This window comes from Ctenocephalides felis, unplaced genomic scaffold, assembly GCF_003426905.1.
Source record: "Ctenocephalides felis isolate EL2017-DRISC unplaced genomic scaffold, ASM342690v1 CF-g0.4_SCAFFOLD_01886, whole genome shotgun sequence".
NCBI lineage: Eukaryota > Metazoa > Arthropoda > Insecta > Siphonaptera > Pulicidae > Ctenocephalides > Ctenocephalides felis.
Window position 1 is genome coordinate 47,374,122 of NW_020538040.1, and position 14,357 is coordinate 47,388,478.

The 14,357-nt window shown below is 28.5% G+C and overlaps 1 protein-coding gene across 1 annotated transcript in view; it reads right to left on the bottom strand.

Moving 5' to 3' along the window:
* Positions 1-14,357, bottom strand: part of LOC113375023 (dynein heavy chain 7, axonemal) — a 49,825-nt gene that overhangs the window by 662 nt on the left and 34,806 nt on the right. Inside the window, 14 exon segments of the mRNA XM_026614977.1 lie at positions 2,386-2,529; positions 3,123-3,260; positions 4,262-4,413; positions 5,256-5,528; positions 5,741-5,977; positions 6,621-6,777; positions 8,034-8,275; positions 8,796-8,925; positions 9,560-9,712; positions 11,306-11,451; positions 12,387-12,595; positions 12,795-12,961; positions 13,028-13,206; positions 14,045-14,268. Coding sequence (XP_026470762.1) covers positions 2,386-2,529; positions 3,123-3,260; positions 4,262-4,413; positions 5,256-5,528; positions 5,741-5,977; positions 6,621-6,777; positions 8,034-8,275; positions 8,796-8,925; positions 9,560-9,712; positions 11,306-11,451; positions 12,387-12,595; positions 12,795-12,961; positions 13,028-13,206; positions 14,045-14,268 — 2,551 coding nt within the window.

The window sequence follows — 14,357 nt, forward strand, 5'->3', positions numbered from 1 at the left end:
CGACGTTTTGAAGGTTTCTGAACGTTTTGGCATACCTCAGAAAAAATGGATGTGTGTGTGTGTGTGTGTGTGTGTGTGTATGTATGTGTGGATACAAATTTCCAGTCACGTTTTAGGGCGCACGGATCAACCGATTTGAATGGTTCAAAAAACATTCGATTTCTATTGATAGGGAAAAGAGCTGATTAGTTTTTGGCAAAGGCAGGTCCAGCCGTTTCGAAGATACGGAGCAAAGAGTGCAGAAAATAGAAATCGATTTTTTGAGAGAACGGAGTATCCGATTTGAATGATCTAAAAAACATTCAATTAGTAATGATTGGGAGAAGTGTTTATTAGTTTTTGGCAAAAGCAGGCCCAGCCATTTCGAAGATACGGAGCTAAATATGTAAAAAATGGCAGTTTTTGAGAGAACTAAGCGTCCGATTTGAATGATTCAAAAAACTTTCTGCTTGTCTTAACAAAATAATTGATTTTGGAAAAAAAAATTTTTTTTCAATTTTTTTTTTTTTTTTTTTTTTTTTTTTTTAGTTTTTTGTATATCGAAAATATTTCAGATTTTATTTTATTATTTTATATTAGACAATGATACAATATTTATAATAATCTATTTGAAAACATTCAGTATTCAACGGGAAGTTCCAGCAATTTGCCTTAAGGCACGATGCCATAATTGCCTCAAGACAGAATTCCACTTACAGCTAGTTATAATTTTGAAATTATTAAAAATGTTAGTTTTTGTAATGGTTGGAACAAATTTTTACAGCAACAAAATGTTTTACGAATAAATAAACAGCAAATACATGACATTTTGACAGTATTTAGTATGATTCAGTAGCATAATGTATGAAAGTTCAAGCGTAATGGCCTTGCCCAAAAATTGGTCTGTTGTGCGGCAGAATCGGTCCATTAATGTAAGATACATATGTTTTGTGTAAAAGAAACTAGATGTGACATTTTACCTCTATGTAAGTTAAAAAACTTAATATATTTGTAAATAATCGATATAATAAAGAAAAATTAAGACTTTGCTATTTAGATAAAACTTTCAACTGTTTATTTCAAAAATAAACTTTGCGCTTTATCTAGAATCTAATTGATATTTTTCATAGAGGTTCATAATTATATTAATTATAATATATATCCTAAAAGCGTAGCCCATTATTTCAAAATTTCTTTATAAGCGCATAAAAGTCTTAAGGGGGTATTCTATTGTAGAAATTAAAAAAAAACTATTTTTTTTTATTTCATATTTTCAAAGTTTAACTATCTAAGAATATGGGTACGAGAAGGTTTTTGAAAATTTTAATTATTTTCGGAAATATAGGCATTTTACTGACTCGGTCTCCATACTGGTTTGGCTTCACGCAAAACTTTAAATGCGTTTTTCTCAGAACAGACTTTTTCAGTACTGTTGACACGATTTCTCGTGTTTTAATCGACAGATTCACTTGAAATATACAGAAAGTCTTGTTTATAGACCTATCTATAGCCCGAACTAGGATTATCCCCAAATTCCAATTTTTACTATTTTTAAAAAATTCGAGAAACTCAAAAAAAAACAGTAAAAACACTTTTTTTTCAAACAGTCGCCAATTTGTAAAAAAAAAATTTTACACTCATCGCTAGTTCGGGCGATTGCGACATCATTGTAGATTTATAATCTTTTTATTTTTTGCATTTCCAAAGGCTAGGAGGGCTGAAATCATGTCAAGACTGAGGTGCCAATTTTTTGAGACCACTCACTTTATCAGCTGGCAGTTTTTACAATTATCAACTTTTTTATTTTTTAATTTTTGTTTTGTATTTTAATAATATTAATAAACAAGTGGTAAAAAAATGCATAGTAAAAACATTTATTGCTTTCTTTTACGACTTTAAAAATGATCTAAAATTCATCGCTCTACACTAGAATACCCGCTTAACATAATTACGAACAATTTGGCCGATCATTGACAAAAACTAATCAGCATGATTCGCAAATAATATCTTTCGAACAGATTTTAATTTTAAAAACTAATTTAGAATTTTTGGCTAAAACGCGCACACAAATTTAGCACCTTTTATCGCAAAATCTTATGGCGTTATAGCGAATGGCTTTTAAATTCGTGAAATTGGTGCAGAAAAATCGGCTCACCTTTTCGAAATTTCAGAATGATTTGAAATGCCGCGAAAATATAAAATCAGCAAATCGATTTTTCCGTCAGAAACTTTTTTTCGGAAAGTTTATAAAAAAATACTATAACCTAACCTTCTATGTAAACAATATAAATATACGGATATAGTACATTTAATTCAATTTAACCAAATTTAGTTAAAACGTTTAAAGAATTCGTTTAGTGAGCATCATATCTGATCCTAATTGATGTATTGTGATTCATTACTTACTATAGGAAAGGTATCAAAAAGAATTTTTGGAAATGATTCTGCAATAGCCATCTTTGATCTATCCCAACGTGCACCGTCCATAAAAACTCCCTTGACGTAAACTCCATCTTCTGGCGGCTCTGCAAAGTCATCCTGACTCATAATCTATAATAATTATAAAATATCTTATAAGAACAAGTTTAAACATATTTTACATAAAAATAATTTATACAAATGTTTACCAAACAAGTTAAATAATGCATTTGATTAGCATTTTATTATTAATTATTGCCAACAGCAAAAAATGCAAATTTTTAACAAAATATATTTTGGATATATTCAGCATGTTAGGAAGTTTCTGAACAAAGTCTGTGCAGATTGATGTTATTGATTAATTTTTATTATCAATAAATATTATTATTATTTTATATATAATGATTAATTTAATAATAAGTTAAACTATCGAAAAACTGTATACGTTTTTTAACTGTTATCCTCTTAATTTACAAAATAATAAAGAATATAAAAAATCATGATATTCATAGAAAAAAGTGAAGGAAATAGGTAACAAATATAAATAAAATAATTAATAATATATCTACACGATTTAGGAGTTTTTGTGTGCTAGTAAAAATCCATTATTGAGTTGTTAAATTTAGCAGCTAGTAATTGATTTCAAGTGTGTCCAAACTGCTATATAACTTTGATATTGAAGCGCATACATTATTTTTAATGGCCAGTTACGAATTAATATTTACCTCGTAATCAAATGAGAGAAGATCGATTGGTATCGTATATTTTCGAGCATAATTCTGTTGTGCTCCAGTCAAAAAAGCCTGTGTGAAATAAAATCCGGAAATCCAAAATACTATAGGAGCCCCATATTCGTACCAATCCTAAAAATTGGTCAATAAATCTTAATATACAATTTTTAAATTTAGAATTCTTATTTATTGCAAACAAACGATGTTCAATTTTCAAATTCTGTATTTAGTTCACCAATTTAGAATGATTCTTTCAGTCTAATTTAGTGCTTCATAAATAAAGAAGAAATAAACAAACAAAATTTATTAAAAATAGTTTTTTTTTCAATAAATATCTTGTAAATATTCTTTCTAAAATAAACCCTTGAGACTTCCAAAATTTTTCGAGTTGCTCAAAGCTCTGTTTATAAAAAACCCACAAGACATCTTAATTATTTCGAATTCGAATCTCATTTAGAAAATAATCATCACAGAATCTCGTATTATAAACAGAAGTATTATGTGTTTGGATTATACAATGTTTTGTTTTTGACATAAAAAATAAAAAAAAAACAAGTTTTGATTGAACAACATGTTTGTCTTAGGCGCATGTTTATTTTTTAATAATGTGTAATATATTATCAAAAATAACTAAGATATGATTTGTACAAAATTGAGTTATCTGCAACAGTTTCTCACACTTCAATGCGCTACAGCAACTCGGTAATTTATAAATCGCTCATAAATTAACAGATTTCTTATCTATTAAGCCAATTATTTAAACATGTCGGGACGTTCCTGCAACTTGCCTCAGAACAAAATGCCACTTACACCTAATTGAATAGCACTCATTGCCAATGTGTTATATGTTGACAATGTTTAGATACGAGATGAAAAAAATGGTACGAATAACGACAATTTTGATTTATCTGTTAAATTTTATAACAAATTTTACTCACTGAATGAAGTTACTCATTAAATATTTGTGAATAACGCTAAATATGTTTAGTTCGATTCCAAGGCTGCTGCCTTTGAGAACATAATGTAATTAATATTTTATTCTAAAAGATGAATGTTACATAAATGTAATGTTATTGCAACACATTATACGGCGTAATTTATTTGAATAATATTAATTTATAATAATCTCAGACCTGCAAAAATTTCAAACGCGCCAAGAAATCTATTACGTATGATCCGAGGGGTTTCATTGACGGGTAAGATCTTTCCATCCACAAACTAGGTATTTTGGAAGTGAGCATACTGGTGATCACATTTTCAATCTCTACGGATAATACAACCAAACCTGTAAATGAAAAAGTTTAGTTTAATGGTTTTAATTATTAGTGACATCCAATAATGACAAAAGGTCAAAACAAGGCTGGTGACTTCTGAGCAAATTACTTTTGAACTTGGAAGTCAAATGATGTACACTCCTAGTTCTTATAAAAATGATTTATAATTATGCTATCATTAATTTTGTATAATGATTATGCACAATTATTAAATATGTGAATGAAGAAGATAGAAAGCGTAAGGCAGGTTACAGCAATTCGAAGACTCCAAGGAATCATGTAACCGATTTATATAATAAAATGTATTTAATATTCGTTATTACTTTTTTTTACTATTGTTTTTAGTCTTTTATGACTTCTATCATTTTATTATAAGTTAATTAACTTTTTCATCCTAGGAATATCTTTTATGTGTACTAGGGTGGTCCTTAATATGAACATTTTGGAATTTCCTTGCTCCCAAGGGCACAAATAGTTCCAAATTGATAAAAAACAAATATCTGAAAGTTTTAGCTCTTAATATTACTTTTAGATAGAGCGCTATTCTATCAAACTTTGTATGGAAATAGCGTGGAAAAAATTTTGAAAATTAAAAAAATTTTTTTTTAGGTATAACTAGCGATAAATGAATTAAAAGTGAAAATTCGTGTCATAAAAATTCGACGCTCTGCAAAATTCTTAAAAATTTTTTCATGCTATTTCCATACAAAACTTTGAATTGCGCTCTATCTAAAAGACAATATTAAGAGTTAACATTTTCAGAGAATTTTGTTTTATCAATTTGGAACCATTTGAACCCTTGGGAGCAAGGAAATTCGAAAATGTGTATATTAAGGACCACTCTAATGTGTACCTTTTATTGCTTTTTTTACTGTTATCAAACTACTACGAATGCACTGTAGCAACACATTGAATCTTCCCATTTCTTGAACAAGAACAGTGTTCATGCTCTGCATGTAAGTTGTTGGAAATTTGAGCATGGTGAGATCTCGATCAAAATCGGGAGGAAGTTTGGATAAAATGTCACTTGATATTGTTAAAATCAACTCGTCGGATGACTGGCCGCCTTCTGAAGAAGAAGCGGACATGGTGTCCTGTAATGGATTGAATATTTTAATTAATTTCACTTGTTAAATATTTTTAGACAAATATTAAAAACATATATAGGCATTGATTGTTTATATATTTTTAACTACCATGTTAATATTGTTTCATTCATATAGCTACTAAACCCAACAGGTAATTATGGGAAACTCAGAATGCGAGTTAAAGCTTAGCCGATTTCTTAAATTTGGAGAGAACGATGCTAAAGCACAGATAGTTCATGGTAGTTATCACCCAGTAAATGAGGTTTTTTATCACTTTTTTGTCACAATATTATAATAATGTAATGTATAATTTGATGAACCTGTGTAAGAAGAATACTCGACAACATGAGATTAGTTTCTTGTTGATCTTTCATAATATCAGCGTTATCACCAAGGCCGAATACTGACGGTTTAGTGAGAAGTGGCAAATTTTTCGTATACATTATATACGCATCATATTCCTTCAGATTCGGCGCATAATATAATCCTGAAAAATAACATTAATAGTAGTATTAACATAAAAATATTTTTAAGAGTTGAAAATAAACTAGGTATAAATATTTCTGTATTTTTTCAATACATATGTAAATATGGTTTTTGCTATAACGATTCATAGTTTTGTTTACTAAGTTTATGAATATTATCATACATTTAGCTTTAACTTGGCATGTCAATATTAATTCTGTCGCACATCAGACCAATGTTATGGCAAGGCTATATTACGCTTTAACTTGCATACATTATGCTACTGGATCATATTGAATACTGTCAAAATATCATGTATTTGCTATGCATTCAAGTCTTCTGCCCATAAACTACAACGTCACTAGTATGTTATGAAGCTGGGTTAGAAAGACCCTGTTATCTAAGATCGTTTTTTTGACATTTGTGCGGTTTCTAGGTTAGGTTTTCTATCTGACAACTTGAGAAAAACACCACATGGCTTTTGTCAATATTTAGTCAATATGGAAAGTTCTTCATAAAATAACCTTGCCATAACATTGGTCTGTTGTGCGGCAGAATCGGATCAATTCTCTCTCAAATCTCAACTCAATTATATCCCATATGTTTAAATGAACTTGAAATTGTATCTATGATTGACTTTTGCTTTATTCATTGAAGTCATTTACCTGAATCATCAAACTTGTATGTATCAGTTTCAACTAGTTCAGGGCAGTAGAATTTGTTGAGCACTGTTATTAAGCATCTTCTGTCCCAATCGTCAGTTACACGACCTCCGTAGTTGCATTCTCCAGTTAAATATCTTAAGGCTTCATATTGCACATCCTATCAAAAACAGTTTATCATTGTAATAAATATTTACAGCAAAAAATCAGATTCTGAAAATGTTGCTTAAATTTTACTTTTTCAATTCTTCAATGCATATTGAAAAGATTTTTTTTAATTGATATGTTTATCTGGTATTGCCAAGATGCAACAATGTAGACTGTAGAGTAATTATTGTATATATTATCATGGTCGTAAATTTTATTATTCCAGTTATTGATGAAGTTACTTATCAGTAAAAGAACAAAATAATATTTTTTAATGTACTTGTTACAAAACAAATAAAAATGTTGCCTGTGCATTCTGTGATAGTACTGAACATTTCTTAATAAATGCGGGGCACTCTTATAAGCTATATTTAAGCACCGAGAACTATTCGTGTATAGTAAATATAAATTAGTAAGCAATATTATATTTTATTACTAGTAAGCAATAATAATTAGCATTAATAATATTTTATCAAAAAACGTTCGACTGATGTTGATAAGGAGACGTGCTGATTAGTTTTTGGCACAGGCAGGTATAGCCGTTTCGAAGATACGGGGCAAAAAGTGCTAAAAACGGTAACTCAGTTTTTAAGAGAACGGAGCTTTCGATTTTAATAATTCAAAAAACATTTTACTTGTATTGACAAAACAAAGAACTGATTACGACTGCACATTATGAATCAACAAATAGTGAACAAATATTCGAATTTATAATAAAAATATAATAGGGATTAACTCTCCATAGGGTTATTATTTTTTTTTTAAATATTTGTCAAATTTTTTTTCGCTAGTTGAAATCAAGTCTTAGAGCGTGCAAATAACGTAATAATAGTAATAAAAAACTAGTTGAGTCATTTGTCAAACAGATTAAGCGAAAGAAGAAATCAATTCATTTATTGAATCGATTGCTAAATTAGTCCAATGGTTTAGCAAAAGAATGGAGAAAATCTGGTAAGAACCTAATAAGAGTCTGGTAATTATAAATCTTAAAAAAACTATTAATGATTGTATAGATAGACGATATATGTAGAATACATATTAATCAACAAAAAAATTTAAGGGCCATAAACAATTTTTGATACGACGTTGGTACCCTGATCGGTATGAATATATTTCACAATTATTGATTTTATTTTTCTGATTTAAAAGATATCCTATATGCTCAAAACGTACAAAATATTTATGAATAAAAAATGAAATTAGTAGTAATTTTGAGAAAAAAGGAAGCTTTTGGTTCAGAAAAATGAATTAATATATAAATTTATTTACGTTGTATTGATTCAAGAACATCTGCAGCTGAAGAACAGATATACGAAGATCTGTTTCGTTGAACTCGTAAGGTATATTCCAACCTATCGGTCCAAATTTTCGCCTTTCCTGAACGAGAGCGTGGAAAAAGCAAAGCGCGTAAAGCATTTTCTTGAATGTTTCTGATTGTTTGCAACTCTCAAAGAATTCCGGATCCGAAATCGGATCACTCAAATATGATCGTACAATGTTAGCACGTAAACCTGAATGATAATTAGATCAATAAAGAATATCTATAAAAAAACGTATATGTAATTTTCAACTCAAACATATTAACTCCTTCCTTAAATAAAATAATTTGTATACGACTAATTGGCCATATTCATTATTCGTATAACAGTTGATATCTGATATTATAATTACCATTAATATTTAATGTCTGGCTTTAAATTTGCAAAATTATGGCAAATAGAGTTCGCATAAGCAAACAGAGAGATGATTCGACAGTCAAGTTACAAAATTTTGTTTGCAACCCCTGAGTATTGAAGTTAATCTGCTATCTTTTAATAAAATAAGCTATACTACTACAACCATATTACTGCTCCTATACTTTTAGTTATAGTAATTATATTAATACATTCTCTCAATAATCATTAAGTTCTAAATCAATTTGAGACTAGGTGTAGTAGCTAATTACATTCAATCTTTCAATATTTTAAGCGTAGAACCAATTAAGATTAAATCTTTCAATTTTTTATGTTATTAATCAATTTAAGGCTTTACCTTTAGGTGGTTCATTAGTCATTTTTACACCATTTTGCAAAACGCTCACAGGAAAGTGATCACATGGATAGGAAGTCAGCCACAAACGGAAATCTGGATGTGTTGTTTCTGGTGCCAGATTTTCACAAATCTAAATGAAAATAATAGTTTTTAACTAATAGTACCAGAAATCTTTCAAATATTTTTTTAATACTATTTTATATGTATAAATTGTACATATTTGCATTTTCTGGGTGTTGAAAGTTTGCCTGCATAACTATCAAATTACATAGTTTGTTCGAAGACAATATACTTAATATACCAGACGGATAGATGATTATATAAACATACATTTCAAGATTATCATTTGATGATTCCTTCTTTAAAGAAAATTGTGTTCACCGCTTATCAAAATCTAAGATCGATTTATATAAATCTATTGACTAAATCGAACCATGACCCAACGATGTAATGATGCTTTGATTCTTTATCAGTATACCTTAATATATCCAATTATTCAATTTTACAAGTGCTATTGCCATTATTTATAAGTACAATTGCCATTAGGTATACATGCAATATGAAACATTGAAGTTTCAGATCAGTATCGATTTTAAATCGTATATAAGTATACGATGATATATTCAATAATCGTAATTATAATCGACACAATACGGAAACAATACGATATTTTTAAAAGCATGCACTTACACTATATATGTATATAGTATGTATATATATATATATATATATATATATATACATACATTAATTCATACATATACCTTTTCCAATGTCTTCATCCAGCTCTTTGCCAAATGGCAATTCTGTAAAACAACCCATGTGCCATTGCGAACACCATCATCAAGTAATCGGGTTGCTATAGGACCTTGCCCTTGGCCCAATGATAATGAAAACAACCTATTAGCACCAAAACCCTAAAATAAAAAATACATTTCTCTGCTTAATTTAAAAAGAAACTAGCTGTAAGTGGAATTCTGTCTTAAGGCAATTAAGGCATCGTGCCTTAAGGCAAATTGCTGGAACTTCCCGTACCAAAAATTATTATTTTTTTAAAAACGATTGACATTTTTAAAACAAATTTACTTCAAAAAAATAAGATTTTTGAGAAACTATAAATTAAACAAAAAATTACTTTTTTTTGAAAAAAATTTTTTTTCAAAAAAAAATCTATTTTTTTTTTTTTTTTTTTAATTTTTTTTGGAAAAAATAATGTTTTCTTTATTTTGGCATATTTTGGAAGATCTTTTTTCAAAGCAATCGTACTGCTTTAACTGTATAAAGACAAAATGTCAAAGCGCGTAAGCGCCGCGTCGCCGTCTAACGAATAAATATTGGTACGGAACCCATAGGAATGCAAACAAAATTTATACTTATTGTTAAAATCTCTATAAAATATCTGATAATTTTTTGTGCATATGTCTAATGATCATTTTTGACCGCCAAATGGCATTTTTTTTACTTTTTTTGTTAGATCTCCGAAACCGCTAGACCTGCCTTTATGAAAATTTGATCAATTCTTCATCTTGTCAATACAAGTCAAATGTTTTTTGAATTATTAAAATCGGACGCTCCGTTCTCTTAAAAACTGAGTTACCGTTTTCGGCACTTTTTGCCCCGTATCTTTAGAACGGCTGGACTTGCCTTTGCCAAAAACTAATCAGAACGTCTCCTTATCAATACGAATCGAATGTTTTTTGAATTATTAAAATCGGTTGATCCGTGTTACCGAAATCGTCGACGAAAATTTGTATCCGCACATACATACACACACATACATACATACACACACACACACACACACATACACACACACACACACACACATACATCCATTTTTTCTAAGGTATGCCAAAATGTTAAGAAACCTCTGAAACGTAAAGATATATAAAAATTTTCATTTTCGATTTTTTTGCGATTACTATAACTTACCCTACGGGAAGTTAATAAGTACTAATTTGGTACAAGCAGCATGCTGTAAACATCTATTGACAGATATAAATTTTTATTTATATCATATTGCAATTATAGATGCTATTATGCTAAGACCAAAAATCTTGATTTTCCTACATTTCATTCTTGTTTATTTGCCACATTTTTGCGATATTTTATTTTTAGTGTTTTGTGATTTACACCATGCTGATGGTTAACGTAATTACTTCGGCAGTATTAAGGACATAAATTAAATTTTGCTATTAAAGATGAAAACATGTTACCATTTCTATACAGGTTATTTTTGAGTTAATATGGTCTTGTGGCCCGCACAAGTTAATAGTATTTAAAAATTATTATAAGCATAATATGAACACTTGAAATTATTTGAAGATTTAAAAAGTTTAACTGCAAATTAGTAAGTTTCTTAAAAACATTCTTATGTGAAATATATTCATCTTAGTACATAATATTTTATACATCTTTAAAAAATTTAAAGTTCTAAATAATTTTGTACCTTAGTTTTCCTAATATGCATAATATCATTAAAATATTATAAATTATATTAAGTATTATACTTGATCATCCGCAAATTTCAACAAAGTGGCTGTAGGATCCGCTCCTGGTGTCAGAACAAAAATCAAAGGTATGCAACAATGTGAGTCGGTAAAGGCAGAAGCTAAATCGAATGGTGGTGGTTCTACGAATTCCTTTCCTAAATTGTCTGTAAAAATGTTATATTACACTAATGTTTATTATTTAAGTATATTTTGTTATCATATTAATTTTGTTTTGACTATATCGTCCACACGTGTTTCTTACGTATCATTCAATGCCAAATATTTTATTGCCTTTAGTATCAGTTGCAATAAACTCTCCACAAAAAAAAAACTACTCAGTATGCAGAATATATCGGAAATTTACTTACAAAATGTTAAACTGTTGAAATAAGTATAAGTGTGTAAAACTTAAATTTAAATGTTATTGATTGAAAATATTTCATAAAATTATCATATTCGAATTACCGATACTAATATTACATAATAATTGTTAACCACACAGATACCTAATATAAAAATATAATTTAATGTATGTGAATATATATTATATATATATATATATATATATATATATATATTATATTCTCGTATATATATAGTTTGAAAAAAAAGGCAAGTTTTTTAAGGTAAGTATAAAACATTCTGTTTCACACGAATGGACTATATACTTCTAGTAACTTTTACTTATAATATTAATACTTTTGTTTATGATTTACTCATACTGTGTTACAACTTTTATTAACATAATATGGTAGTGCCTAGAATAATCATAATGTTGTAATTAAATTTGTTCGATATTTTACTTTATGTAACGCCATCATATATAGAAAAATGATGAATTGGAAATTTCTGGAAAATGAAAAAGGGGTATAAAATATTAAAATAAAGTTATTGACTTATAATTTTGATTTATCACATTTTGTTTTATGACAGTATATATGACAAAGGTATAAAATACGTCAAAAGTTAATCAATGTACATAGGCCATGTAAATTGCATGATGGCGCAGAAGTCAATAATCGACAAAAAAACAGGTAGAATAGTAATTAATTTCTTTCCAATACTAACACATACATATGTCTAAATAGGTGTGTTTCACCTGATACATAAGATTGAACAGCAGGCACCAATTTATCAGGGCGAATAACTCTCAAAATAAGTAATTTCTGGAACTTCGTACTTGACTCGTTATACGGTGAAGGCATGTCTGCAGATTGTGGTGTTGGTCCATCAAAAAACTCTTGCCATCCAGCAGTATTAGTTTCGAAATGCTTCTTTATTCCTTTGAAGTTTCCGTAGTCATTCAAACTAGTAAAATAGTCATTAGTAATTGTGATTTGTATGAGAACAATAAATGAATGCTGATCTTATGCTACTGACTGTTTGTAATATTACTGAATTTTATTTCCACCCATTAACAATATTTTTTTAATATTTTATTTTACTAAGGTTTATTACTCAATTTTATAATACAGTAATTTCATAAAAAAAATCTATTATTTCTTACCGACATAACTCATCCCAAGATTTTGCTGGGAGCCAAGCAGCAGGGTTAGGATGTGGATTATCAAGACCAACGCCTCCTGTGAGTAAAAACATCCATTCAGCAATATCAATATGTCCTTTGTTTTTCAATAAATTAACACATAAAAGTAGAGAAAATAACAATTTATCCTGGAAATATAAATGAAGCATTATTATAGTCCTGACACGAATTATTATAATAATTTGCACCAATACCTTTTCAAACAAGCTTCTGCAAATATTACAATACAATGAGTATGTAAAATACTTTGTCAATATTTTTAGTCTTGTCGGCACATCGTCATCTTGTTCCGTATTTTCTATTGCAGAACCATATAAATTAACAAACCACGCCAAAGAATATTGATACATAGGATCAATGTTTGTTAAATCAGCTGTAAATGGAAAGTTTATAACAAATATTGAATTCCAAGTTATATTAATAATAAATTATATGATTAATACTCATTGTTTTAGATGTTTTATCTCGGTTTTGTCATAAAAATGTATAGGTGTATTTCAACTAATCAGTATTAAAATTGGATGATTACAGATATGGTAAAGAATAAGTGAACTGAAAAATAAAGTTAACGCTTTTGGCAAACGTTGCTTTTAAAAATGTTCAAAATTTTTGACATAGCCTAAATATAATTAATTTTACATCAACAAAATGGCTATGAGATGAATGGATATCAGAATCATATTATTACTGATAAATAAACCCTTTAGGTACCAAAATTCACGAAAATCTATAATACCATCTTAAAATTTTGTGCAAAATATGGTTTGAACATCCTTCTTCCCACAAACGTGCATATTAATGAGAAGACAAGCTTTTTTTGCAATAAACATCAAAACACATATTATGAAAAAGCATATAATAAAATAATATTAATCTCGATGTTGTTTTTAAAAAATTGTTAAAATTATTATAGCTAAACTAAATTATAATTTATGGACGTCCAATTCTATAAAATGATTATCGTGATATTATTGCCGTTTTTTGTTAGGAATAAAAGTTTTTCAAAGTTTCATTCTCATATAATTTTAATATTTTTGCTTCACTTCTTCAACAAATTAGGTTAACCAAAAGCCTTATATTTTTACAAATTTCACAATCTTCAAGAATCTTATCTTTTATAACCCAAATCAAAATGCACATTTTGTTTTTATAAATAAACATATACGAAATTTTGATAAATTAAAAAAAAAATTATTCGTGATTGGATTGACCTATAGTGAAGAACAGTACAGTGACATGCTCGGCAATGGAGGTATATGCAAGACGAGCCGTATCGATTTGCTTTTCTGTAATTTCAGCTGCAGCTTGTTTAACAGCAATTTCATCTGACAACTGTTTTGAAGAACTTAAAATCTGAACAGCAGTTTCATCTTCAAGAATATTCCCTTCAGATGACAGCACCATCAAAATTTTATCTTCTATTTCTTTTAACATTCTGAAATAAATTAATAGTAATTTATGTAATATATATTATTTTGTACCTGAGAGCAAAATACTACATTCGATATAAATAAGAAATGGTAT